The following is a 25649-nucleotide window of genomic DNA, read 5'->3' as shown; positions in this document are numbered from 1 at the left end:
ATCATAAAAAAATATTGTTTTAAAAAGTACTCGACGTCTTCATCAATTTGATATTTGAAGATGACGACGATCTTTTTTTTTTCAAGTTGTTTATTTATTTTTATTGGTTTTACTATTCAAATCTTTTTAATAACAATAATTTTTATAGTTAATCCACATGGCATCATATAATTGGATGTTTACTCATCTGCAACATTAACACGCTAATAGAAAATTTGACAAAAATGCAACAGAATGACCAAATGGATATGCATGATTCAATTTCAGGGACTAATTAAATTGATGAATTTCTGTTTCATGATCACTTGGATTAGAAAGTATAATTTTAGAGATCAACCGCAATAAAAATCCTAATAATTTTCTCTCTGTTCAATGTAGGAGGGGAGATATTATTGACATAGTATATTTGCAATTTACAAAGACATTTGCTATGCACCTACAATATCACAACAAAACACGCTATTAGAGCATACTGCTACATTAGTGTGAGTTTAATAATTGTGTGAGTCATACTTTAGAACCTACTAGTTTAGGCATTCCACAACAGTTTGAATGAGTCTGGGACCTAGGCAACTTGAATTTGATACTTATAACATTACTTTTACACTAGCATGAGTTCAACAACTGTGAGAGTCATACATTTTTACAAAATTAGTTTATAAGTATAACACTAATGAGTTTAATATATTGGTATCACATGCAGTTTTTCTAACCCACTTTAGGAGTGTAATTCCACTATGAGTTCAATATTTTGAGTTTTAAGATTTGATTCTTTGCGTTGGAGGATAAAATATTGGACTCAAAGCTTATATTAGAGTTTTAGCAATTTAGTCAAATATAAGATTTGAGTTCAGATTTTCCGATGCATTAGAGATGCTCCTAAAAACTAGTTACAATTAAGTATCAAATTCATTGCGAATATATATATTTGTTATATTGTATATCTTTACTATCTGAATAGAACCAGAAAAGGCCTTTCTCCAACTAAATAGAGAACTATTCTCACTGACTAGATAATCCTTTCTACGTAATTTGCTCACAACGTGATGTAACTACTGAGAAATATAGGATACATATATGCATATGTGAATTGAAAATTTGAAAACAGAACAGAATATGTGTAATTAGTTCGTAAATTAATGAGGGAATAAGTTGTGAGAGGTTAAACCACTAGCAAAGGCAACCTTCTTTTACTATTATATAATGTAAGAAGCTCCTTAATTAGTTGCTAATAATTTTTACCACTATTAATATTATCATCACCGTATTCTCCCTTCTATTTCTACGTTTATAGTTCAGCTCTTCCTAATAATATGACAAAAAAGAACAATCATGTTACACAATGTGTATATGTGTGGAAGGCACATGGAACATGTGTCCCTCTTCTCTTACTTTTTTGATTTTTTATATATAATATGTATCGACAAGCAAGCTTTTATATTGTGGATAGCAAAGGAACATGCCGCTCTTATTATATACAACAATTGTTTGGATTCCAATTATGTAGATATATGTGATGAGATGAAAATGGGCTAGAAACTTCTATCGACACCGGCTAGAAATTAATAGAAAAGATTAACAAAAAAATTTCTTTGATCTTTTTTTTTTTTTTTTTTTTTTTTGCCAAACAATAAATTTTGTTAGATTAGATGTTAGATTAACTACCAACGGAATTTGAACCCATGTTGTCAAGTAAGGGTTCAACACTTTTCCACCACTGTGGTAAATGACCACTTGCAACTTTCCTTTGATCATTAGCTAGCATGAAATAAAGATGTTAATTACAGTTGAGCATTTTTAATCAAATCCTTAATATTAAGGAAAAAGGCATGGAGAGTTTTTTGCAGCCACCAGTCACTTTGCAAGCATTATCCTCCGAGGTTAAGTATCACCGTCGGCGTCGGCGTCGGCGTCGTATGCCTTTCATGCATGCTTTGCATGGCTTCACCCTATTTTGTTCGACGTGGGGGTACGTGACCATGGAAATTTGATATTTGAAGAAGCTATGAAGAGTATTGCAGCAAGAGAGCACAATGTGGCTTGTCCTTTGTTACCATCTGAAGCTGAAAAAAAATGTTGGAAATAAGCCCTAAAAATTATTTTATGAATATTTTATATATCAAACTTTATTTAGTTTACTAGTATTACATTAGAAAAAACAGCATGACAAATAAATTTTTTTTTGAAGCACTTCAAGGACTTAATTGAATTAGGTTAATTGTTATTATGGTGTTTGCTTTTACCTTTGTGTTTCGCATGCGGAAAAGAATTCATGAGAAATAATTTTCTATGGTTTTTCCTAGGGTATGGGAAATGCATTTTTCCATTCCCAAGTTTGGTGAAGTTGGGAAATAAAATAGGAAGAGAGAGACAATTTTAGTTTTGTAGTTTAATGATGAAGATAAAGTGGGAAAATAAAATTTTGATATGAAGAGTTATTACGAGTATAATTGAGTTTTCAATATTAAATAAGGGTATTATTTTCCTAAAATTTTGCAATTAACATTAAATGGTTGCAAAAAGAATGGGAAAAGGAAAATCCGTTGTGTGGACTTTTGCCTTTCCTCTCTAGATGAGACTTAAAAAGTCCCGCAATTACCATGAACTTATCAAACATGGGAAAGGAAGTGATTTTCCATCCCCAAATCTCTTTTTCTTGCTAACAAAACACGTTTTTTAATTTTTTTTTTTTTTGTGAAAGAAATTCCATTAAAAATAGTATAAAAAAAACATTCATACGACATATATATTAAGGTCATATCCAACCGAAGGAGGGCCAAAGGGCTATGTTTAGCCTTATAGCCCTGCAAAAAATTATATTTTAATGAACAGTGACATGTCATATTTTATATCATCTCCAACCGAGGGGCCAAAGGGTCATAGGCCAAACATAGTCTTTTGACAAAAAACCATCTCCAACTGACAAAGGGCCATAGGCCAAACAAATTTATTATTTTAATTAAACTAAACTATCATATTAAAATAAGATTTTTGGACATATTGGAACATAATTAAAAGAGGTGGGCATTTGAAAATTATTGAAAAAATTAAAGGAAAGATTATTGGAAGAGAATCAAATGTGAATAATTGAAATAAAATGAGGTAAGATATATGGAATGGTGAAAAGTATGTGAGAAATGGTGTATAAAAAAAATTGGATTTTTTTTAAAAAAAAAAAAAATCCAATGGGCTCATCGGGCTGGCTGGCTGGAAATGGCCAGCCCGCTGGCCTGATTTGGTGGTTTTGGCCCGGTTTGGCCTAACTCTTGGTTGGAAACGATTTTTGTGTCATTTCGAGTTATTTTTAGCCCTATGACCATTAGCCGGGTCGATTGGAGATGACCTAAACATGCCTTTTAGAAGTTAGAACAACTCAAGAGACTACACATGTCAAAAGAACATCACAACCTTACAATTACAAACACATAAATATACAATATGATTCTTCAATCATGGAGAACCCTTAGTCCTACGCCCTAAACCTAATCACGTGAACTAGAACATTGCGAGCCCAAGAACTATTGTAGAGGCTCCAGGATGAAAAGACTATACCAATTTCTAATGATTTTGCAATTATTGGAAAAGAAGCTTCGCTATGAGTCTCCCTCCAACAAACATTGAGTTTTCTTATGTTAGTCTTTTGCTAAGTGCAAAAATTACAAAGTGAAAACTAAAGGACAATTTTGAAAACTCAAGAAAGAAAGTCGTTTTTCAGTTTTCATTTCTTTTTAAATTACCAATAAGATTGGGTAGGGTTGGAGGCATTTGCATCCAACTAATAAATCATGCATGTCCGTGATCTATCAACTACAAATAACAATTGATGTCTGAATTAGACTCTTTTAATATTTGTATGTGGTCTAATATTTTAGTGGATAGGATATTGGTTGTTTCCATTCATGCATCTCGAGTTCAAAACTCTCTCATTTACATTATTGTAATAGTTTTGAACCCTCCCCCTCTTTTTAATAATAATAAATTTTGAGAATTGTTATTAACACTCCAAAAATCTCATTTGGCACTCCAAACTTTCTATAATTAGAAAGAAAAATATACTTGTGAGGAGTGTATAATAAGATTTTTAGAGTGCTAATAACAGTTCCCTAAATTTTTAAAAAGACTCTTTTAATATTCACTAAGAAGAAATATTAAAATTAGATACTATCAAACAATGCGTAAAAAAAAAAGTTGGCACTATGCACACTCATTTTTACCTTCTACACACCATTTTTAATTTATGTCATTTAGTAATCTTCAATTTATTTGATTCAACGACCGAAAATTAAGAAGGGTGTACATATAGAAGATAAAAATGATTATGTGGATTGCACTACCAAAAAAAACAAGAAGACTTCATATGAACAAACACAGCAAAAACTTATAAAAACTCTATTTACTTGACCCTCAACTCGTCTTTGTATTCCAATAATTAATTTGGGGATGTGCTATCCACACACTCCTGTTTACTTCTCACACACCCCTTATTAATTTATGTTCTTTGATCTTCTTCAATTCATCCGATTTAATGGCCGAAAATTAGAAAGGTGTGTGAGAAGTAAAAATGAGTGTGTGGATGTCACATCCCTTAATCTCTGTAACCACCAGACCCACCCCAACCCCCTCCCCCCTCCTCTCTCCCCGAGATTAATTAAATACCATCCATTTGCATCAAATTAGGTGGAAGAGCAATTGCAACTAGCTAGGACCAAATTAAAGACCAACTCATTTATTTATACTTTGTTTAGATACTTGTTCTTTTCACTACCTGGCCTTATTTCGGTGACTTCACCCAGACGTTGTGAAATAGAGTAATCTTGTTGGCTTGAAAGCTAAAGCTATGTAGTTCATCCTATCCGATTGCTGAAGGCTTTTTCCTCAACAGGGAAAGCAATTACTAGAAAAAGGAATAGAATATATCAATAGTGATCTTTATTTAAGGCTAATGTAAGTGGTAAGCTTTTTTGAATAGATCAAGGCGGTGAGTCATTGATCATAAAGCCTAGCTGAGTGGTTTTGAAGGCTGAGCCAAATATTAGGTCAGATGGTTACTAAGCTTTGTCTTGATTTAAGGGGTTTGATTTTAGTTTCAATTCAAAAGAAAAAGTTCTTATCAATACCTTTTTTTTTACGCATCAAGCAGGGGCAGAAATATCCAAAAAAAACTTACATGCACTCGTTGTGTGCGGCATGCACGCTAAATACAACATTATATAAGTTAGACTTGACTTAAATGTGTGACACAAGTTACTAACAATCCATGCATGCAAGTTTTTCTCTTCATTTTCACAATTACCTTCTTCTTACTCCTTTAAAATAGATGGTTAATCAAAATTAGTTGAATCTAGCTTCTTATGTATTACTCCCTGTATTCAAAAGCAGCAAAATGAGGATGGAGGAAGATGAGAGTAGGTGGCTTTGTGATGGAGGAAGTCGAGTTGCAGCAGGGACGCATGTAGGTCAAGGAAGTTCAGCCGAAAGGAGAGAGAATGCAAATGTGAAAGCTAGTTTTCATACATGACAAAACCCTAAAAACGATTACACTCCAATCTAGGTTGAAAGTGAATGAAACATTTTCTCACTGATTCACTGTAGATATATATATGTTGTCCTATATAATTCAAGCCATTGTTACATCTCATCAGCTTTGTACCTAAAAACTTTGTACAATTGTTACATATACACTTATAGCTAAGCTATAGGTTGGCACTTGTCGACATTAACCGATTTAGTTTCTAATTTTCTTTACCAAGCACTCGCAGTCACAATTAGGTCAGTCAGCAGGCCCCATAATCCATTTCGGTGATGTCGGCAAAGTAATCCTCCCGCAAGAATGTAAGATGTAAAAGTTTTAGAAGAAAATAAATTGACAAGAATTAATTTTAACGCATCATTTTTTCACATGCACACGCTTTATAATAATTTTTAACCATTTAAATCAAATGGTGAGTATAAAAAATTAATGAAACAAAATGTGTAGAAATCATTTCTGATCAATTAAGGGCAATTTTATTTCAATATTTCAAACCCTCCCACATGCCACGATTGTTTATAAGCCGTATCACTGCATGGAAATCATGATAGAAAGGAATAAGACACCTGTTTAATATGATTTTAGGCCTGCCCAATTAAACGTTTCTGGATAATTTATAGCGAACTTTAACGAAAAATTAAATTTTTACATTAAGTTCAAATTTTTATACTAAACAGTCAATCATGGTACTATTCACTTTATCCTTTATTTTGTTTTATCGTTAAAAATTAAAATTTTCAAACCCTTTTTATAAATTTTTCTTAATTTACACCGTGACTGTTAGGTTATTTGAAAGAAGAGAGAAACAATATTTACTGTTTTACGGTAAAACAAGAACAACAAATGACCAAGTAAAATCACGAAATAAAAAGAAACCGCGAAAGCGATGGAACGGTTTAGATGTCTGGTGTTAATTCCAAGCCAGTGGGTCCCACAGCAACGTAACACACACCGAAGAGATCTGATTATATTTTTTAAATAATTTTTTTTAACGTTATAAAATAGGGCCACGTGTACTTTTGTTTAACGCTGTCTCTCTGTCGGACGACTCTTGCAAACCTCTCTCACACGATCCAGCGTAACCCCCAACGACGTCGTATCTCCTCTGCTTCTTCTATTCCTTTTGCTTTGAAAGTAAAATGCTATTGCCATGATATGGTCCAGTCCATATGGACCGGCTTTAATATCTAGAACCAAAGTCAGCAAACTGATAATTAATAAAGAAATAATTGAGCAAAGAGATAGACAAATTATTCTAAATTATGTAATTTATCGGATGGGGGTTTGAATTAGAGTATAAGATACGTTTGTTGCATCGGACAAATTCGGATTGAATTAGCTTCAGAAGTTAATTGAACTGACTTAAAATAGACTAACATAGATTTATTTAGTGAAGCGTTTGGTGCGTTTGAGATATGATCTAGGTTATGTAATTTGTTGGGTGGTGGATTTGAACTAGTGTAAATTGATTAACAATCAACTAACCTAGCTAAGTCACATTGATTATAAGACCATCTCCTTGTCAAATGCAAAGGGTCAAATCGGATTAATGATCTTCGTGTCTTTGTCTGTGTAATTGAATCTCCTCTCGGATCTTTATCCAGACTTTCACACATTTATTATCTTTGTTAGCCTTCTCACATATTTGGAGGCTAGGCATCAATTTTACATAAGAATTGACAGTTGGGCAGAACGACATAACTATCTTTTGAATACTCTATCAATACGGAAACCATTAATCCAATTTGAAAAAGCCAAATAAGCATTTGGAGGCTGGACGTCAATTTCACGTAAGAAATGAAGCGTCGGTGGAGAAAGTTTTGTTGTTTCTTTTTACCATTGCATGTCTCCAACACTACTTTGAATCAAACGAAAGATTCAAACTAAAATACAAAATAACGAACATAAAGTCTTTTCGACAAATTTTCGTTTATCGAACATTAAATAATAATAATAATGTCATTATCAAAAGGGCTGTTTTTACGTAAACATGCAAATTTTTCTCCTCTTCATGACAAGAAACAGTTGAAACCACGCCTGGCATTGCATAGTTTGACAAGGACATGCAACATTATGCCCTCTTATGATTTTATCCATCTCCAACACCACAAAATATTAACCCTATCTTTTCTCCCCCTCTCTTAATAATTCGGATAATTCCAAATTGAATTATGACAGAGTGCCAACAAATTTACAACATCTAAAATGTCACCACATACCAATATTCCTACTCTGGTTTTTAGTTCATGTCGAGGATTTATGAATCGAGACACGCAGTTTCAACAGGTCTTTCTACTAGATACTATTGGGAGAGGTCTAGCTTGACCGATGTGAGCTCGAAGTTTTCTTTGTAACTTTCAGAATTTCTTTGTAGTGGCTTCGCTTTATGCCTAATTTCATAGGGTACCTCAAAACAACTCTATTTCATTATATTCCCCTTTTTACGTCCCCATGTCACCAGCATGTCCAACAACCGGATTAACTATATTACGTGACTATTTTGACTTGAAATTTATAAACTCAATGATATAACAAACCTACTAATATCTAGGTTCATGTACAATTTTTATTTGTGCTTTTTTACTAAAAAGGCACAAAATGGTGCAGTCACATATAAGTGATAAGTTCACTATATAGTCGTTTACACTGGTGAACAGTCGTTCAACAAATTTGTCGAGAAGGTTAGTATAAAGCAAAATCCTTCAACGGTTGGGTAAAAGTAGGTCATGTTTAAAATATACAAGGTTAGTAAAAGTGGCTAATATTTGTAGGATAACGTTCGAAATTAGATTCAAACAACTTACGACTAAAGGTTTAATATATATTGTTGTTAAAATATAAAGGGATGTTGAAAAATTAATTTGGAATGGAACACAAAATGAAACTAAAGATGAAAAGTTCTTTTACATGTAAGAACAAACGGTTAACTACGTTGTTCTCACTTTCATATTTTCAAATTTTGTTTCAAACATTCATATTCATTTCTCTCCTCTCTTTCAAAGTATAGCTTGTTGGAACCAAGTATTATACATCAACTACGATGATCAAAGGATATGGAGGGTGCATACTTGGAGAGATTTTTTAATGTGTCGAGAACATAAAACAGTACGCCATATGTTATTATACTAAAAAAAAAAAAAATTTCAAGTGTCCCTTTGCTTACATAATGTTACATAGCATGCATGCACGCGGCCTAACATAAAAATTTCTCGCGTTTTTTGCTACCCCACATTCTCTTGAGTTCTAATCTTCTGCATTCAAAACCTTTTGTGGTCTCTACTACATATCTACTTGAGTGATATACGTCTCCTATCGAATTCTAGTTATTTTATTTTTATTTTTCAGATGCAAGTGACAAGCTATAAAAATAAAAAAAAATAAAAAAAAATAGAATTAATTAGTATGACAAGTGACAAACCATAAAACGAAACATTGTCAATTTTTTGTCCAGTTGCAAGTAAGTTTTTGAATATTCAATAGAGTTGATTATTACTGCGTATTAATACCTAATACATAACTTGTTAGAGTCGATAGATGTTTAGTCAGCAAGAAAATTGGCGGATAGTTCTTCTACCATTTTTGACAATCAACACTATAAACATTTTCCATGTAAGAACAAGGTGCAACATCCATCTGTTACGTCAATGGGGAATAACAAATGGGGTCTTCAACCATTACCGCCAAATGCGAATCAACACGGTTAAAATGTTTCATGTTAAAAGCGAGGTGTAACAGAAAATCAAAAGCATTCAACGTCCTTAAACTTCCTACCAGAGGAAGAGATTTACTTGCACCCTTAACAAACTAAAAAAAAAAAAAAAAAGTAAAAAGCAATCAAAGCAAAGATTGTCACTTATATAGAGCTAATTGTGGGACAAAAGAACCCCAAATGATCTAAGCATACCGAATTATACATCCGAGCAATATTATGAATGGCTGGATCAAAAGGGCTTCTCATACTCCTGCGGGGTTGGCTGCTCCCAGGGTCTCAAAAAGGCTGCATAGGTAATTTAAGAAGTATTAGATATGCAAATTAAACGAATGGAGAAGTATTTTTAAAAGAGGAACAAAGTTTTGACCTATAAAATAAGAAACTGCAGGCGCGTTGTTGTCACAAGAGTCATAACAATACAACTAAAGGTAAATGCATAACAAAACACAAATGAAATAAGCTGCACTTCCTAGATTTCGGAGGAAACCGAAAACCCACAAGTCAGTATTTGTTCCAGTCCTAGTTGCAAAATATGCTGATCAACCCAAGACCTTAACATCATAACCCTTCAGGTCGTGATTCCCAAACCATATAATGATTCTTAGGTCTCTGAATTTTTTACAGTAAATTAATGGACATGTGTTTTCGTAACTTAGTTATCGGTATTACTTTTAAATTTCAAACGGCCTTTAAAAGGGAATTCAAATAACTTTTTCAAGGTTTATATGTCACACCTGCACCACCCACCCCTATCTCATATTCAAGTGTGCATGCAACACATTCAAACAGATAAGCAGTTAAAAGGAAAGGAAAAATCTCCCTCAAGACTTTCAACCACCGTCACCGTAGTGAAACAGTTTTAAAAGCCTGAGAAAGAAAACTACTTATTCCACTCATTGTAAGATTCTGCAGACAAATGCTGTCAGAATCGATTAAATATCGGGACATTTGTGTACCAAGTTGTAGGTAGGTGGTACAAGGCATGTAACCTTATACATGTTCTACCACACACACACAATATCCAACACCATCCTAGCAGAACTTGACAAGTATTTGAGATTCATTAGAAAACAAATCAGTGAATTAAAAAGGTGGCATACTTAATGGTATTTCTCCCAGTGCCATGTATATCGAATCATCGTCAGCAAGAGCTTCCTGAAACAATCAGTAAAAAAAAAAACAGAAATATCAGTTGTGTACTGTATGCTAAATTACATAGCAGTGCATTTCCATTAAGCAGCCAAGGACAAAGACCACATGGGAACAATTATGCAATACAAGCATGTGTGCAGTTGTATAAGTTCAAGTAATCCATGCATATGCTTTTGAGACCAAATAACCGCCAGGACAATGGATTCATGCATAAGTTTCGGATCTGCTGAACTAACAACTTTATCGAGCAACAAATGTCAGTACCTCTCCGTTATGAAGGACAATTTCGTTATGCAATGGATTAAGATCCCCTGGTGCCGTTGAACAATTTGGGAAATCAGTTCCCAGCAACTCTGAAATCATAAGCCCATAACCATCTTGAACATCGGGGATATCATTAGGATTCTGCGCATGGTTGGAAAAGCCCACCAGAGGAGTAAATTCAGTCTCTGTCCTGTATATTTGAACAACATGAAATCAGAAACATAAATACATGTCAAAGAAATTCAGAAAGATATATAAAAGTACAAACTACTATCAGCTTTACTTGACACACTCAGAAAGAACTTAAATTAAAGGGAGAACTTAATCAATGCTCATGCAGCGGAATGCAACTAGGAAAAACTTACTTTCTTTCAGCAGTGTTGAAGGTCTCTTCTTGGATGGAGTCACTTTCTAAATCTATGATTTCAATCTCTTTAACATCGGTAGTGCATCTACTGTTTTCACCAGACACGTTGGAGTTACTCATTGACAAATCAATATCAACAGGTTCAGCTTCTTTCTTTATTCCAGAAACAGGTGGATAATCTATTGCATGATCACTGTCACGATTCTCATGTGCATCCATGAGATTAAGGTCGCAAATCTTGAATGAATTTGGAAAAAGCTGCTTTTCTTGCACATAATCAATACAGGCTTCACGTCTATCTTTTTGGAAATGGGAATCATTCATTACCGAGCTTTCATGACCAAAAGCTATAATTACCTGTTCACCAGGAGAACCGTTTTCTTCCTGCGAACTTTCTTTCTTTTCGCTCAAGTTAGAAAGTTGGAAACACTCATCTGTGTCCGCAACCATGTAAGGAAGCCATTTTCTCGGTTTTTTTGCTCCCTCCAGCTTATCATGTTCTTCTAAATCCCTTTTGTCACCTCTTTCCTTAGCTACAAAGCTGGAACTCCCAAACCCTACTGGTCCCTGACTTGATTCTTGCTCATTTTCATGAACAAAAGCTCTACCTGGCAAAGACTGGGATCTTCCATATTTATTTTGCTCCATACCATATGCAGGATCTAATTCTACCAAAATTTCAGCAGGCTGACTGGACTGAGATTTACAAGTTTCAGGGTTGAGACCATTATCCTGAGGAGTTTTGTGTGATAGAGTGGCACCTGCAGAAACATCAAGGGAACAACTTTCAACTAAAACTTGAGAATCTGCCGGTTGGACAGCATTGTCAGAGGTGCTCCCCTCCTGGATATTTGCAACTGGATCAACCTTTGGACCCCTAGAAGTCAACGACGAGCGTGTTCTGGTGGGCACCTTGGCAAATTTGCAGAGTGTCAGCAAATTAGTATCATTCTTTCCTGAAGAATCGCCCTCACCCTCAGCCTCCAAAACGCTAAGCTGAATTGGTAAGTTCTCCGATACATTATTTTTCTCGGTTTCATCATTGGTGGTTTGATCCTTAATCTCTATATCAGATACCTTGGTGGTTTCCTCACCAACTTCATCTGTTTCAGTTGGACCATCTATCCAAGCTCCAGAACTTGGCTTTGAACTCATATCCTCATCAGGGTTTTGACCTTTGTCCAAGTTAGATTCTGAATCCACTGCATCCTCGCTCTTCGGTCCCAACTCGCTTGGACTAGAATTCTGTTGCAATCCATTATTACCAACATCTTTACTGACCTTCTGCTCCTCATGCTGTCCAGATACCGAACCTTCATCACCCTCCATATAAAAGGAAGCCATACTGTGCCTATCAGTGAACGAGCCAGTCCTGCCAGACTCTCGACCCCAATCAGAGCCATAACCGCCCCTATTCGATCCAGTTGCATTTCTCCTCCTTCCCTTGAACTGATTCCTTGCATTGCTGCTGAATTCATCAACACCAAACCTTCCCCTTCTTGACCCTCCATCCGAAACCGAATTCCCCAACCGGGCAAGAGCCGAAGTCCGGCCCTCTTCAGCAATTTGCAACTGATCAGCCTCCTGAAACTCCCCCACTTGCTTCTTGGAGTTCTGCCATTTAGCAGATAGCACATTCGGAGGCAGCAGTCCCTGAGCTACCAAATACTCCGCCGCGAGGCGCCCCGCCTCCATAAAGATGTCACCTTTGCGAGGTGGAGGAGGTGGTGGTGGTGGAGGAGCTGGTGGGGGTTGAAAAGACTTCGGGCGGCCAAAACCCCGATTGAAGTTGCGGTGTTCCGAGTTGTAAAAGCCATGCCCCCTCATAGAACCCTCTGGGGAGATTCGAGAGTTGGGAACCATGCCCATCCCCATGGAATTGGACCTGTACCCGTTTCCAGGATTCCGATTCCGGGCATGCATATTTTTATTGTGTTTAGAAAAATCAAATACAAGTTACTTCTACAAATTAACCTACAGAGATTCAGCGCATCGCTGAATTAGAGTTATTGGAAGTTCCAGTACCTTGCAAATTCACAGAATTGAGCTCAAATGGCGGTTACCCACCAACCACCAACTGTTCATACAAATCGAAACACCCAAAAATCACCTCCTTTTGTTCTGATCCTCCCAAATTTCTCACACCCCAAGATTCAGAGATTCAAAATTTACAACAAAAAAAAAAACAGATTCGGTCTTTTGGGGAAGAACAGCTGAAATTCTGACCTTTACTTTCTGGAATTTGCGAATTTCGAATTCGATTCATTCCAACCCAGCTCCCAATTTGTGTAATCGGATTTTCAATTTTATTTGAGAACCCTAGCTCCTTCCAATTTTCCTCCCCCTTCTACCAAGAAATGGTGGCCGAGCTTGTTTTTCAGTCAATTTTTTGTGATCAGCAGCTCTGTAATTTTTTTTTTTTGAAACTCAGAAGATTTGATTTTTTTGGTATTTACTTTTTGGGAAGAAGAGGAATAAATAAAGGCATGAAAATGAAATTATACAAAATCAGTAATGGCGTATACGTCACCTCCGCACTACATTCATTTTAAGTAATTTTCAACTCGGAATTTTATAAAATCTTGAGTTTGGTAAAACAAAAATGGCAAAACTAGCACTCATGGAGTTAGGATCATCTTAGGGCGATCATTTTGTGAAGAATGTGAACCATCGTAGTAATTAGGCCTAATTGAATTATTAGTTTCGTGGTGATAGAGTTGTTAGAAGATAATCTTTATGATAAAAAAAAATATATTAGGATTTAAGTTTTCTAGTGAAGTCTATTAGGATTTAGGTTCAAAATTAAAATTTCTATCAAGAGAAATTTTATTTGAACTCATCTAACATCTTTCTACAGCCAACTTACTCTGTTCACCCATATTGTTTTTTATTAAAGAATTAATACCTCTTTAAACCCAAATTTATTACCTAAACTATCCTCTCAAATTCAATTCAAAATGTAAAATTATCTTTACATCCATTCCCTTTATAAAATAACATCTCTAATTGAATGTTTTGTTTTTTTCTTTTCAAAGAGGCGTCATTTGTTCCCCTATAATTACATATGCTGTATAGGACTAGCATTTCCATGTCTACTTTTTTTTCTTTTGGCTACCACAACCCTATCCAAGAGATCATTCCATAGACTTGAATTTGCCAAGAGAATGTTATGCAAGCTCCAATTCAGTCATTTTTAAATCGAGCATATTCATGTACTTTTTAAGAAACTTTGAAGTGACATAGGGCTGGGTGTTTTGCTGCTATGTTAATAAACAAATAAACAAATTGGAGCTATTTCGAATAAAAAAGGTGCAAGACATACCACCCGCTAGTTCGTGATTAAGGTTGAGCAATCTTTATTTGCACCAAGAATCAAGTTTTATGTCTTTGCAGTACTAATCAAAAGTCCTTGCATTGGTGTTTTAGGGCGTATACAGACGACAGAGAAAAACAAATACAATATAATATAGAAAGTATGAAATTTAATCCAAAGAAGAAGCAAACAAACAAAATATCTATAAATCGAGTCATACCTTAGTTGGAGGATTAAGACCATCTCCAAAGGAGTCCAAAGGAGATGTCAAATATGCCAAATAGGATTAAAAGACATTCAAGTGTTCTCCAATGGATGTGCCATATATGATGTGGCATGTGAGTCATTTGACTCCTTGCTTTCTAGTCGCCTTTTTTGACAGCAAACAAATGAGTCAAATATATTTAATTTAATTTTTAATGCATGAGTCCCATTAACAACCAATAGAATACAAACTAAAACTAATTTTGATTATTTTTTCATAGTTAATGTAACTCTAGGTCCAATAAAATAATAAAATAAATATTTGACACATCCATTGGAAAAGAAGAAGATTTAACACTTGTATTCACTTTGCCACATCAATCATCAAATAAAATTTTGACATACCATATTTGATATATCCTTTGGAGATGCTCTAAAAAGGATAAACAAATGGCGATGCTAGGGTTTAATTATAGAATGTGGGTCTATTGATAAATTTTCATTATTAATTTCATTTTGTACTTAATAGTAATTATGCAATATAGGGTAAAATAGACAATTAAAATTTAAAACTTAAGTTGGGTGTAGAAAGAGGTTAAATGGGTTTAAATAAAATCTCCCTTCCATCAACTCTCCGTTAATTGCGTCAACTAGGATCTACACCCTAACAATTGATGGGGAGTTTTGTTTTAGTTTAAAATGTGTAGCTCATGTGCTAACAATTAACGGAGCCACACGTATTAAGCTAAAACAGAACTCCCCATTAATTGTTAGGGTTTAGATCATAGTTGATACAATTAACGGAGAGTTTGACATAATTTTCAATTTTGAGTCTAAATCCTAACGGATTTCATCACAGAGGCTTAAATCCTAGTTTTTATTTATTTATTTATTTTTATCATAAGGGCTATCTTACAACTACTCTATCACCACAAGACTAATAATCTAATTAGGCATAGTATTTATATCGAGAATTTAGGTATTGTAATTATTAATTTTAATAATTAAAAGGACAATGGAATCACATGTATTATAATATTGTGCTAAAAACATAAGACGACGAAAAATTTACGGTGTCTCAAGTCTCCTTAGCATTTTTCTAATATTAAGCAATATTATTTTATGTCTTTGCGGTAATAAGATCCTCGTAGAGCTGTTCATGCAATATACAGTTAAAAATTTTAATAGTCCATATTCATTCTCGAGCACTGGTCATGATACGACGCATTAAATAAAAACAAAATAAAAGACCAAATTACAAAAAAACAGACGTGAAAGTACTTTATTCTGCAAAACATAATCTACTAATCCTTAAGCCAAATTCCATCCACCAACAGCAGATACATAAACCAACCCCTCTGCAATCTTCCACACAAGATGCCCTAGTGAGATTGAAGTTTTATACTTGTAGCACCCAGAAAAGAAGCTCCTCGCAGATTCACACCAACAAAAGTACAAGCAAATCCGCATTGTCAAATGCAGCAATTCAGCATCCACATGGTTGAAACTAGCACGCTGAAGATTTGCACCTGAGAAACACACGTTTCTCAGACATGCATTGCTGAAGTCAACTACTGACAGATCGAGTTTAGAAAGATTAAGGCCAGAAAGATTAACCCTTTAAAAATAATGCTTGTTAGCCGAGTGTCGATACCACTTCCTTGAATGTGCCGGAAATGTTCGCCATCCCTATCGATGAAAATATATCCCTTCTCATCCCGGCTCAAAGTCTGTCGACTGCTAAATATTCCAGCAAGCATGGAGTCAAGTTTACTCTGTGTTAGTGTTCCAACGGTGGTGGAAAATGTTCTTCCTCCCACATTTGAGGTAAATTCAACAAAAGTATGACTTGAAACCTTCTACACTACAAAGAACAGCAACAAACGAAAAGAACCTTTATGCAGCAAAACTAAGGGAGAAATATCAGTATTAAAGATATCTTACAAAACTAAACCTACAGCACGCACTTGTATTTATACCAAGAACAGGATAATTAAAGACGATTTTATTAAGTAACGCACAGAGAAGCTCAGGGTTAGTGAACATATTAAATACAAGAGCGAAATGCGAAGAGTCGAAAACCGTATGCATTCTCTTGGTTATTGTCAGTAACAACACATGCAAAGGAACGTCAAAGGTCTCACTAATGCCTATTACCATAATTATTATCGTTAGATGAGTTTAAATATTCATATATGTATAATGAATAGACAAAAATTTTAAAATTTAAATTTATCTAATAATAATAAGTAAATTGGTGAGTACAACCACCACTTATACCCTATTTTTGCAATCGTTCGCCCCAGTTCGGATTGTGTAGTTCATCTTCAAATATAGGGTTGCCAGTGCCACGCACCAAATGCCTTTTCATTTTTTATTTGTTTTGATCAGTCCAATTCAGATTTCTATCTATCGTTGGATCCTTTGCCAAAAAAGTGTTGTCTGCGTCTGAGCCCGCCACGTCATGCTCTGCAATATATCATTCTTTCGTAATGAATATTGTCACTTAACAGAAAAATATCCGAAAACGTTCCCGAAATCCTTTCCGCGCTCGACAATCATGTTTAATGAAAATTATAAATAAAAAATTGAAACCTGCAGTTGACATACAAGCTCTTATTCTCTTGACAGCATTATTGATCAGTGGTAAATGTATGACACACATTAGCTAAATGCGAGTTAATGCAGATCTATCAGGAAAAAAAACGTAATGGTAAATGACATTGCTAATTAGAGCTATATTATGGATCTTGGATACTATTATTATGAGAATTCTTTTAATTGCAATGGAACTCAGTTATTTGATGATATATTGGAATTCCTTACGACTCGAACTATCTGTAATAACTCATAAATTGAAAATTAGGTGAAAAGGAAAATCAGAAATCTAAAACTGAAGGGAATGATGAGAGAGAGAGAGAGAGAGAGAGATGGGTTCGCCAACTAGGGTTTCACTTGACCAGACTCTACGCAAAACTCTTTGTAGCATTCTAATCTCAACTGTGCAGGTTTGATATAACAGTGAAATTATATAGCGCATCTAAGCACCGCACAAGAGCATTTGCGAAACAAAATAAGGAAGAAAAATGCTGACTTTGGGCCGGGGCTAAACTTTCAAATCATCTTGATTAGGAGGTACAACTATGTAGCATTTATATCGAGAGTTAAGGTTTTGTATTCGTGAGAGTGATAGAGTTAGTGAGTTAATTAGTTAGTTGTTAGGAGAAAGAAGAATTGGGAATAAACCTGCACCATGGTGCGTAAACATGATTACTTTCTATCACTGCAATAAAGCGTCATATGCAATATTATATACGTTATTAGTATGATCATTTCAAAGAATTACTGGTAATAACGAACTTGCAAAATAGAGACCAATGCATTGGAGGTACACCTATGTGGTTGGTCACAAATATAGGACATAAATATATCATACATTAGCTTAGGCCTCCGAATAGTGGCGGATCCATAGAGGGACCTAGGAGGTCCCAAGACCCCTCAAAGACGCCTGAATGGTTGTTTGAAATTTTTCGGGGACCCCTCGTACTTGGACGAACTCTGTGCAATTGCAGCAGTGGCGTCATGATGGGGAAGAAGGCCGCCCAGAGGAAGAAAGAAAATTTGCCCATTTCAACCTTGGCCCAAAACGCACATTTGGCCAAGTGATTAAAACTTTTTTTTTTTTTTTTTTTTTTTTTTTTTAAGTTTAAACAATGGCAAAACACTGCCGTTTGCTTCCATTTTGTTTTAATTCCCCAAGGCCTCCGTCACTCTTCCTGAATCCCCATACCTTACCATCCATTCCCCCATCCAAAACCTCAAACCCCCAATTTTCACATATCCAATCCCCAATTTCCCAATTCTCATAATCCTAAAATCCCACCCAATCTCATATTTTAATTTTACTCCAATATCATATCTCAATTTGTTTTAAATCTCCACACCACCACCATTTGGTTCAAAATTCAAATAAGATTTTTTGGTATTCTAATCTAATCTCAACTAAATTATATTATATATTGATGGAGATTTTATAATCTATTATTGATATATTTTATTTTTGTATACTCATTTAATTATTGGAATTTTGTTTATTGATTAATTGGTATATGTTTTTGTGTTTTTTTATATTAATATGTAGTGTATAGGTAAGAAATATGGAAAAAAAAATTCAAGCCAAAACCAATATCACAATCTATTTGTTTGGATAGTTCAAGTTCAAGACAAAATGAGTGTGATATTCATTTGAATAATCTTGAGAGAGACTCTGGAAAAAGAATTTGAATGAAGGATTATCCTCCTAATATTCAAGATGAGGTTCAAAGATCATATTTGCAAATGGAACATTTTTAGACTATGAAACTTCGTCGTAGATGCTTGAATTAGATTTTATAGCTTGTAATGTTGTTTTACGTATGATTCATCAATAAAATGTATTATAATTTAACTTTTAAATGTTATTTTAATCTATAAATTTTTTTACCTTTATTATTGGGACCCCTCAAGTTTAAAATTCTGAATTTGCTACTGCCTCCGAATCTCAGAAACTACCCTATCAAAGAACTACCTTGTAATAACAAACTTGCAATATAGAGACCAATGCATTGAAGGTACAACAATGTGGTCGGTCACAAATATAGGACATAAATAGATCATACATTAGCACAGGCCCTCGAAATATCAAAGATAGCCCTGGCAAAGAACTATGTGTAATAACGAACTTGCAAAATAGAGACCAATGTGGTTGGTCACAAGTACAGGACATAAGTCATACATTAACCACTAAATGACTCGAGAGCTATTGAGAAATCAAATCTTGTAGAACCTGAAAGATGAAGTTGGCTTACGCCCTTGCATAATCCATCGGTCGCATTTGTATGTAATGTAAAGAGATTCCCAAAACCATTTCTAACATGATCAACACTGTCGAGGATAACGTTCAGAGCCTACAATATTCGACACCAGATGCCCCAGAGAGATCGTAGAGATCGAAGCTTTTTGCACCCACAAAAGACGCTCCTCGTAGATTTGCTCCATAAAAAGTAGAACCACACAAATTGGCATCGTCAAAAGTAGCACCTTCGGCATCCACATGCTTGAAATTAGCAGATTGAAGATTTGCACCTGAAAAACTCATATTTCTCAAACATGCAGAGCTGAAGTTAACTTCTGACAGGTCCAATTTTGAAAGATTATGGCCAGAAAGAATAACCCCTTGAAAATAATTCTTATTAGACGAGCATCTACACGACTTCTGTGAATGTATGTACTTGATAACGTCGGTGCGTGTCAAATCTGCATCCGACGCAGTATCTTCCTTACTATCAAGGACATCAAGTATTCCATCAACTAAATCAAGTAGTAGATAGTATTTTTCCTCCTAAACAAGTTCTGCATATTGAGAATCTTCTAATTTAGGAGTCTCGCCGTCTCTTAACCAATTAAGAATGTGCCGGAAATGTTCGCCATCCCGATCGATGAAAACGTATCCCTTCTTATCTTTGCGCAAAATGTGTCGACTGCTGAACATTGCAGCAAGCATGGAGTCGGGTTGACGCTGAGTGAGTACCGACGGTGGTGCATAACTTCTTTCCTCCCACATTGAGGTGAACCAAGGATGAACTGATGCAGGAAATTAAGAGTGAGAATTACAATATCAAAATCGCAAACGAAAAAAAAAAATATATATATATATATATAGAGTATAACTTGAAACCTTCTCTGCTGCAAAGAATAACAACAAAAGAAAAAGAAAATTTATGCAGCAACAACTAACGGAGAAATATCTGTACCGGAAAAGGATCTCTTATAAATCTAAACGCAGTTATAAGTCGAAAATCGAAGCTCATAGGGTTAGTGATTCAATACAAGGGCGAAATACGAAGAGTCGAAAATCGTATGTATTCCCTCTTGATATGAACCTTTAATTATTTTTGCACTGGTTCACCACTTTGATATGAACATTTAAATGACACGACTTTTTTATGGAAAATAAATGAAAAGAATACCTACGATTTAAAATATTTTTACCTTATAGCATCTCCGACACAGATTCAGTCACAAGGGCTACTGTTACTCTAAGATTCAGTCATGAAGAATGGTTAACATTAAATGATACCCTCTGATCCGATGTTAAGATAAACATTAAAATTGAGGTGTGTTGGCCGCCACCCAGAAGGTGACATAACCATAACGTGCATGCATATACATAAGGGAGTAGTCTTCGATGGCAACTGATCATAGCTGTCGCAAGTTTGCCTCAACGTCAAATGATCTCTGCCACTAAGTACTGAGGGGCCAAAAAAAAAAAAAAAAAGTGTGTATGGACGAAGAATAAGGTTTTTTTCAAACATTTTGTTTTCTGAACATACTAACCCTCTTGTTTTGAAAGCTAAGCATGTCATAGAAACTGAAAAAATGATACATGCATATATACTAAAATGATACTTAGTGGTGGTATAGCATATAATTCCATATACTAGTGGTAACTAGTGTAAGCTGAAAATCTAGTCATACACTAGTCGTAGCTAATGTAAGTTGAATAATATAGTTATATACGTAAGAGTATCTTTAAAGGAGATGTCAAAAAATAAATGTCAAATGTTAATTTAACGGCTAATGTGGCAATGTCAGATTTTCTCTTTTTCCAACTGATATGTTTTTTTTGTTATAAATGATATTTGTAGACCCATTTTAAAAAGAAATCAATTAAAATAAATTTTCAAAGATATATAATTGATGCATTAATGGGGTCTACATAATATAATAATTAAAATCATTCGACATCACATTTTCTCATATGTTGAATTTGACATATGAAAACTCATATGTCAATCCACATAGGATTGACATATCAGTTGAAACTTGTTTTTACCTTCAAATTTGATTATATAGCATTCCACTTAGGTTTGACATCTCATTTGGAGATGATCTAACTAGTATAACCAATCATGTCATCACACTTGCTGTACGGACCATGGTTCTATAACACTGAAACATCTAAACGAATTCAATTATTTTCCACTCTTCTAAACTAAAAGAAAGACAATCCTTCATATACTTACGTAACTTTCCAAATAAAATCCCAATTGGTTTTTGTTAAACCCAACAAGCATAATATTCACTTCAAGAACGTAAAAATTCAACATTTCAAAACTAACCCACCACAAATCTTCCCCTACTTCGAAAATTAACCAAACACCTCCAATTCCAATTAATTTTCACATGATCTTCAACGAAAACAGTTCACACAAATAACATAGCCTCATAAATTAGACGAGTCGGATTAAAAACAAGAATCTAAATTTAACCCAAATCTGTAATTGACAAATTTAAGGAACCACTTACGTAGAAATGAAGCCGAATAGAAGAGGATTAAACTTCTCTCTTGGCTTAAGGTCGAGTTCCGATGAGTTTGGCCGAACTTGAAGTTTTACGGCGAGATTTGCTCCCTTTCTCGCCTTTCTTCCGCATTGTGTGGTGGTTTGTTGGGGGAAATCGAGTTACAAAACGTGTTGGGCTCGAAGAGGGCTTAGACTTTGATATAAGACTTGTCGAAAACGGTGACCAAATGAGGGAGATATGAAGATTTGGTTTGGGAGAGCAAAACGGAGGAGGAAATGAAGAAACAGCGGCTGTACTTCTGGGTACAGCTGGTCCTACACGCAAGGAAGACGACGATGCAAGTTGATGGGATTTACTAAATTACCCTTTGATTTGGAAAGTTTAAAAATTTCTCTTCGAACTCCAAATTTTAATCAGTTTGCGCTCACACATTCGTGACGACAAGTATTATAAGAACAAGCTTACATAATAAGGTATATTAGAATCAAACCAGCATTATAATACACATACATGATTAAATTTTGGTCATTGCATTAAAACGTCATTTGCAGTCGATAGTAAAATCCTTTCAAAGACCCACTTGTAATAACGAACTTGGCAAAATAGAGACCAATGAATTAGAGGTCACCGAGGGTGACAGCCTGCACAATGAGTGCTTGCTGCTCCTGGCGTAGTCCCTGGAGTCTTTCTTCTAGTTCCCGAATTCTTTGACGGCTTGCTTCCATTCGGGCTTCAAAAGCAGCCGGGTTCGCGGAGCGAAGATGCCTCCAGATAAAATTTAACATTCTTCGAGTATCATGAATAGCATTTTCTACATTTTGTATTTCAACGTGAATTTCAGCAAGTCGCTGGGCCATGGCTTTGTAGGTCACAAAAAGCCAAACATAGGATACATCAACCCTTTACAATCTTCCACGCAAGATGCCCCGGCGAGATCGAAGTTTTTAGCACCCACAAAAGAAGCTCCTCGAAGATTTGCTTCAGAAAAAGTAGAACTACGCAAATTTGCATTGTCAAAGGTAGCACCTTCAGCATCAGCGCCGTTGAAATTAGAATTTAGAATATCTGCACCTGAGAAACACACGTGTCTCAGACATGCATTAGCTGAAGTCGACATTTGACAGGTCCAGTTTTGAAAGATTAAGGCCAGAAAGATTAACCCCTCGAAAATAATGCACACGATTACGCAGGCCTCTAGTCCACTTCCCTGAATGTATGTAGTTGATAACCTCGGCACGGGTAAAATCTGCATCCAACTTCTTATCTTGCCTACTGTTAAGGACATCAAGTATTCCAACAAGTAACCCTAGTAGTTGATAGTATTTTGCCTCCATAACAAGTTCTGCATATTGGGAAGCTTCTAATATAGGAATCTTACGGTCTCTTAACCAGTTAAGAATGTGCCGAAAATGTTCGCCATCCCTATCGATAAAAAGATATCCCTTCTTATCTTGGCGCAAAGTGTTTGGAACGCTAAACATTGCAGCAAGATTGGAATCGGGTTGACGCTGAGTTAGAGTACTGACGGTGGTGGAAAACTTCTTTCCTCCCACATTGAGGTGAACCAAGGATGAAGAATCCCAGTCCTCTGGCATTGCTTGGAAACTTTGAGAGATCAACTGATGCAGGAAATCAAGAGTATAGCTGGAAAACTTCTCCACTGCAAAGAATAGCAACAAAAGAGAAAGAACAATTACGAAGCAACAACTAACAGAGAAATATCAAGACTGGAAAAGGATCTCTTATAAAACCAAACGCATTTATAAGAGTTGAAAATCGAAGCTCATAGGGTTGGTGAACCTTTTCAATACAAGGGCGGAATAAGAAGAGTCGAAAATCGTATGTATTCTCTCTTAGTTATGTCATAATATAATTGGGGAGAAGTTTAAATGTTTAAGCGTCCAACCGATTATGTCATGACACTTGGTGCGTCGGGCTGTTTTTCCAATGCATTAAAAAATTTCTCGATCTACACCTCACTTCTAAACCAATTCAATTATCTTCCACTCTTTCAAACTAAAAGAAAGCCACTCCTTCATATATTTACTCACGTAACTTCCAAATAAAATCTCATTTAGTTTCTGTTAAACCCAACAAGTACAATAAGAACGAAAAAAATTCACCATGTCAAAACCAGCCCACCACAAATCTGCCCCTACTTCGAAAATTAACCAAAAAAACAGTTCACACAAATAGCATATCCTCATAAAATCAAGGATAGGGTTCAGATTTTTACCCCAATAGCTCCAAAACTGGTCTTTGACGCCTAAAATTTACTGCCACGACATATATTACACGAATCGGATTACAAACAAGAATATAAAGTTAACTCAAATCTGTATGTGACGAGTTCAAGGAACCACTTACATAGAAATGAAGCCCATGAGAAAAGGATTAAACTTATCTCTTGGCTTAAGGTTGAATTCTAATGATTTTGGCCGGAATTTGGAGTTTTCCGGTGAGATTTGTAATTCAACTATAATAATATGCACACTAAAAGTACTAACCTTGAGAAGCCATTGAATTCAAGCACAAGAATGAATCACGAACACAGCAACAAGCAAGATCTTCCGCTCTCTCTCTACACTCCTTATGCACTCCTATACGGGGTAGGAATTTGTGCTAGAATATTGTGTATAAGAGTGGGAATCTAAGCCTTATATTTATAGGTGAGAATATCAGGTTTCTTGCCCATAAAGAAATCCCTAATACATATCTTTAGCACCTCTAGAATCCATGACTTAACAGGGAAGATATTCCACTGCAAAGAATAACAACAAAAGATAAAGAACCATCACAAAGCAACAACTAACAGAGAAATATCAGGACTGGAAAAGGATCTCTTATAAAACTAAACGCATTTATAAGAGTTGAAAATCGAAGCTCATAGGGTTGGTGAACATATTCAATACAAGGGCGAAATACGAAGAGTCGAAAATCGTATGTATTCTCTCTTAGTTATGTCATAACATAATTGGGGAGAAGTTTAAATGTTTAAGCGTCCAACGGATTATGTCTTGACACTTGGTGTGCCGGGCCATGTTTCCAGGGCATTGAAAAATCTCTCGATCTACACCTCGCTTCTAAACCAATTCAATTATCTTCACTCTTTCAAACTAAAAGAAAGCCACTCCTCCATATATTTACTCACGTAACTTCCAAATAAAATCTCATTTAGTTTCTGTTAAACCCAACAAGTATAATAAGAACGAAAAAATTCAACATTTCAAAACCAACCCACCACAAATCTGCCCCTACTTGGAAAATTAACCAAAAAAACAGTTCACACAAATAGCATAGCCTCATAAAATCAAGGTAGGGTTTTAGATTTTTACCCCAATACCTCCAAAACTGGTCTTCGACGCCTAAAATTTACTGCCACGATCTCAGTTCGACGCCATCAGCTCGAAACCTCGACATATATTACACGAATCGGATTACAAACAAGAATATAAAGTTAACCCAAATCTGTATGTGACGAATTCAAGGAACCACTTACATAGAAATGAAGCCCATGTGAAAACGATTAAATTTATCTCTTGGCTTAAGGTTGAATTCCGATGATTTTGGCCGGAATTTGCAGTTTCCCGGCGGGATTTGCTCTCCTTCTCGCCTTTCTTCTGCCTTGTGTGGTGATTTCTCCCAAACACAAATAAAGTGAACATGGGCAAGAATCTGCACTTTTTCTTTCCACTTTCCTTTCCTTCACAGTAAAGCATAAAACATTCCTTCTACACTTCAAGAAATTTTTAATTGTGACGAG

At 35.3% G+C, this 25649-nt stretch overlaps 3 protein-coding genes across 3 annotated transcripts; all 3 read right to left on the bottom strand.

Annotated features, from left to right (window-relative positions):
- Positions 1–9221: 9221 nt before the first annotated feature.
- LOC103967566 (uncharacterized protein At4g26450) lies at positions 9222–13286 on the bottom strand. Its single transcript, XM_009380832.3, has 4 exons — positions 11024–13286; positions 10659–10848; positions 10343–10397; positions 9222–9527 (listed from the first exon to the last, which is right to left on the bottom strand). Exons 1-4 carry the CDS (start codon positions 12946–12948, stop codon positions 9472–9474), a joined length of 2226 nt encoding a protein of 741 aa, XP_009379107.3. The 5' UTR covers positions 12949–13286; the 3' UTR covers positions 9222–9471.
- Positions 13287–19116: 5830 nt separating this feature from the next.
- LOC103967565 (FH protein interacting protein FIP2) lies at positions 19117–22743 on the bottom strand. The gene is given in 4 exon segments (XM_048569353.1): positions 19117–20106; positions 20108–20164; positions 20319–20328; positions 22515–22743. Coding segments are annotated over 4 exon segments (921 nt in total). The 3' UTR covers positions 19117–19481.
- LOC103967563 (FH protein interacting protein FIP2-like) lies at positions 22588–25603 on the bottom strand. Its single transcript, XM_048569451.1, is given in 5 exon segments — positions 22588–22991; positions 22993–23546; positions 24123–24647; positions 25222–25298; positions 25386–25603. Coding segments are annotated over 2 exon segments (726 nt in total). The 5' UTR covers positions 23482–23546; positions 24123–24647; positions 25222–25298; positions 25386–25603; the 3' UTR covers positions 22588–22754.
- Positions 25604–25649: the final 46 nt, after the last annotated feature.

Source organism: the organism of the source record quoted next, unplaced genomic scaffold (genome assembly GCF_019419815.1).
Source record: "Pyrus x bretschneideri cultivar Hongxiangsu unplaced genomic scaffold, Pyrus_bretschneideri_v1 Contig5, whole genome shotgun sequence".
Classification (NCBI taxonomy): domain Eukaryota; kingdom Viridiplantae; phylum Streptophyta; class Magnoliopsida; order Rosales; family Rosaceae; genus Pyrus; species Pyrus x bretschneideri.
The sequence above is the reverse complement of the archived record's forward strand: the minus strand, read 5'-3'. Positions and strand labels throughout refer to the sequence as shown.

Coding starts and splice junctions, on each gene's coding strand:
- LOC103967566 (XM_009380832.3), bottom strand. CDS start 12,948: ATGCATGCCCGGAATCGGAATCCTGGAAACGGGTACAGGTCCAATTCC. Junction 10,398..10,658: donor TTGTCCTTCATAACGGAGAG/GTACTGACATTT, acceptor TGATTGTTTCAG/GAAGCTCTTGCTGACGATGA. Junction 9,528..10,342: donor ACTGGGAGAAATACCATTAA/GTATGCCACCTT, acceptor TTACCTATGCAG/CCTTTTTGAGACCCTGGGAG.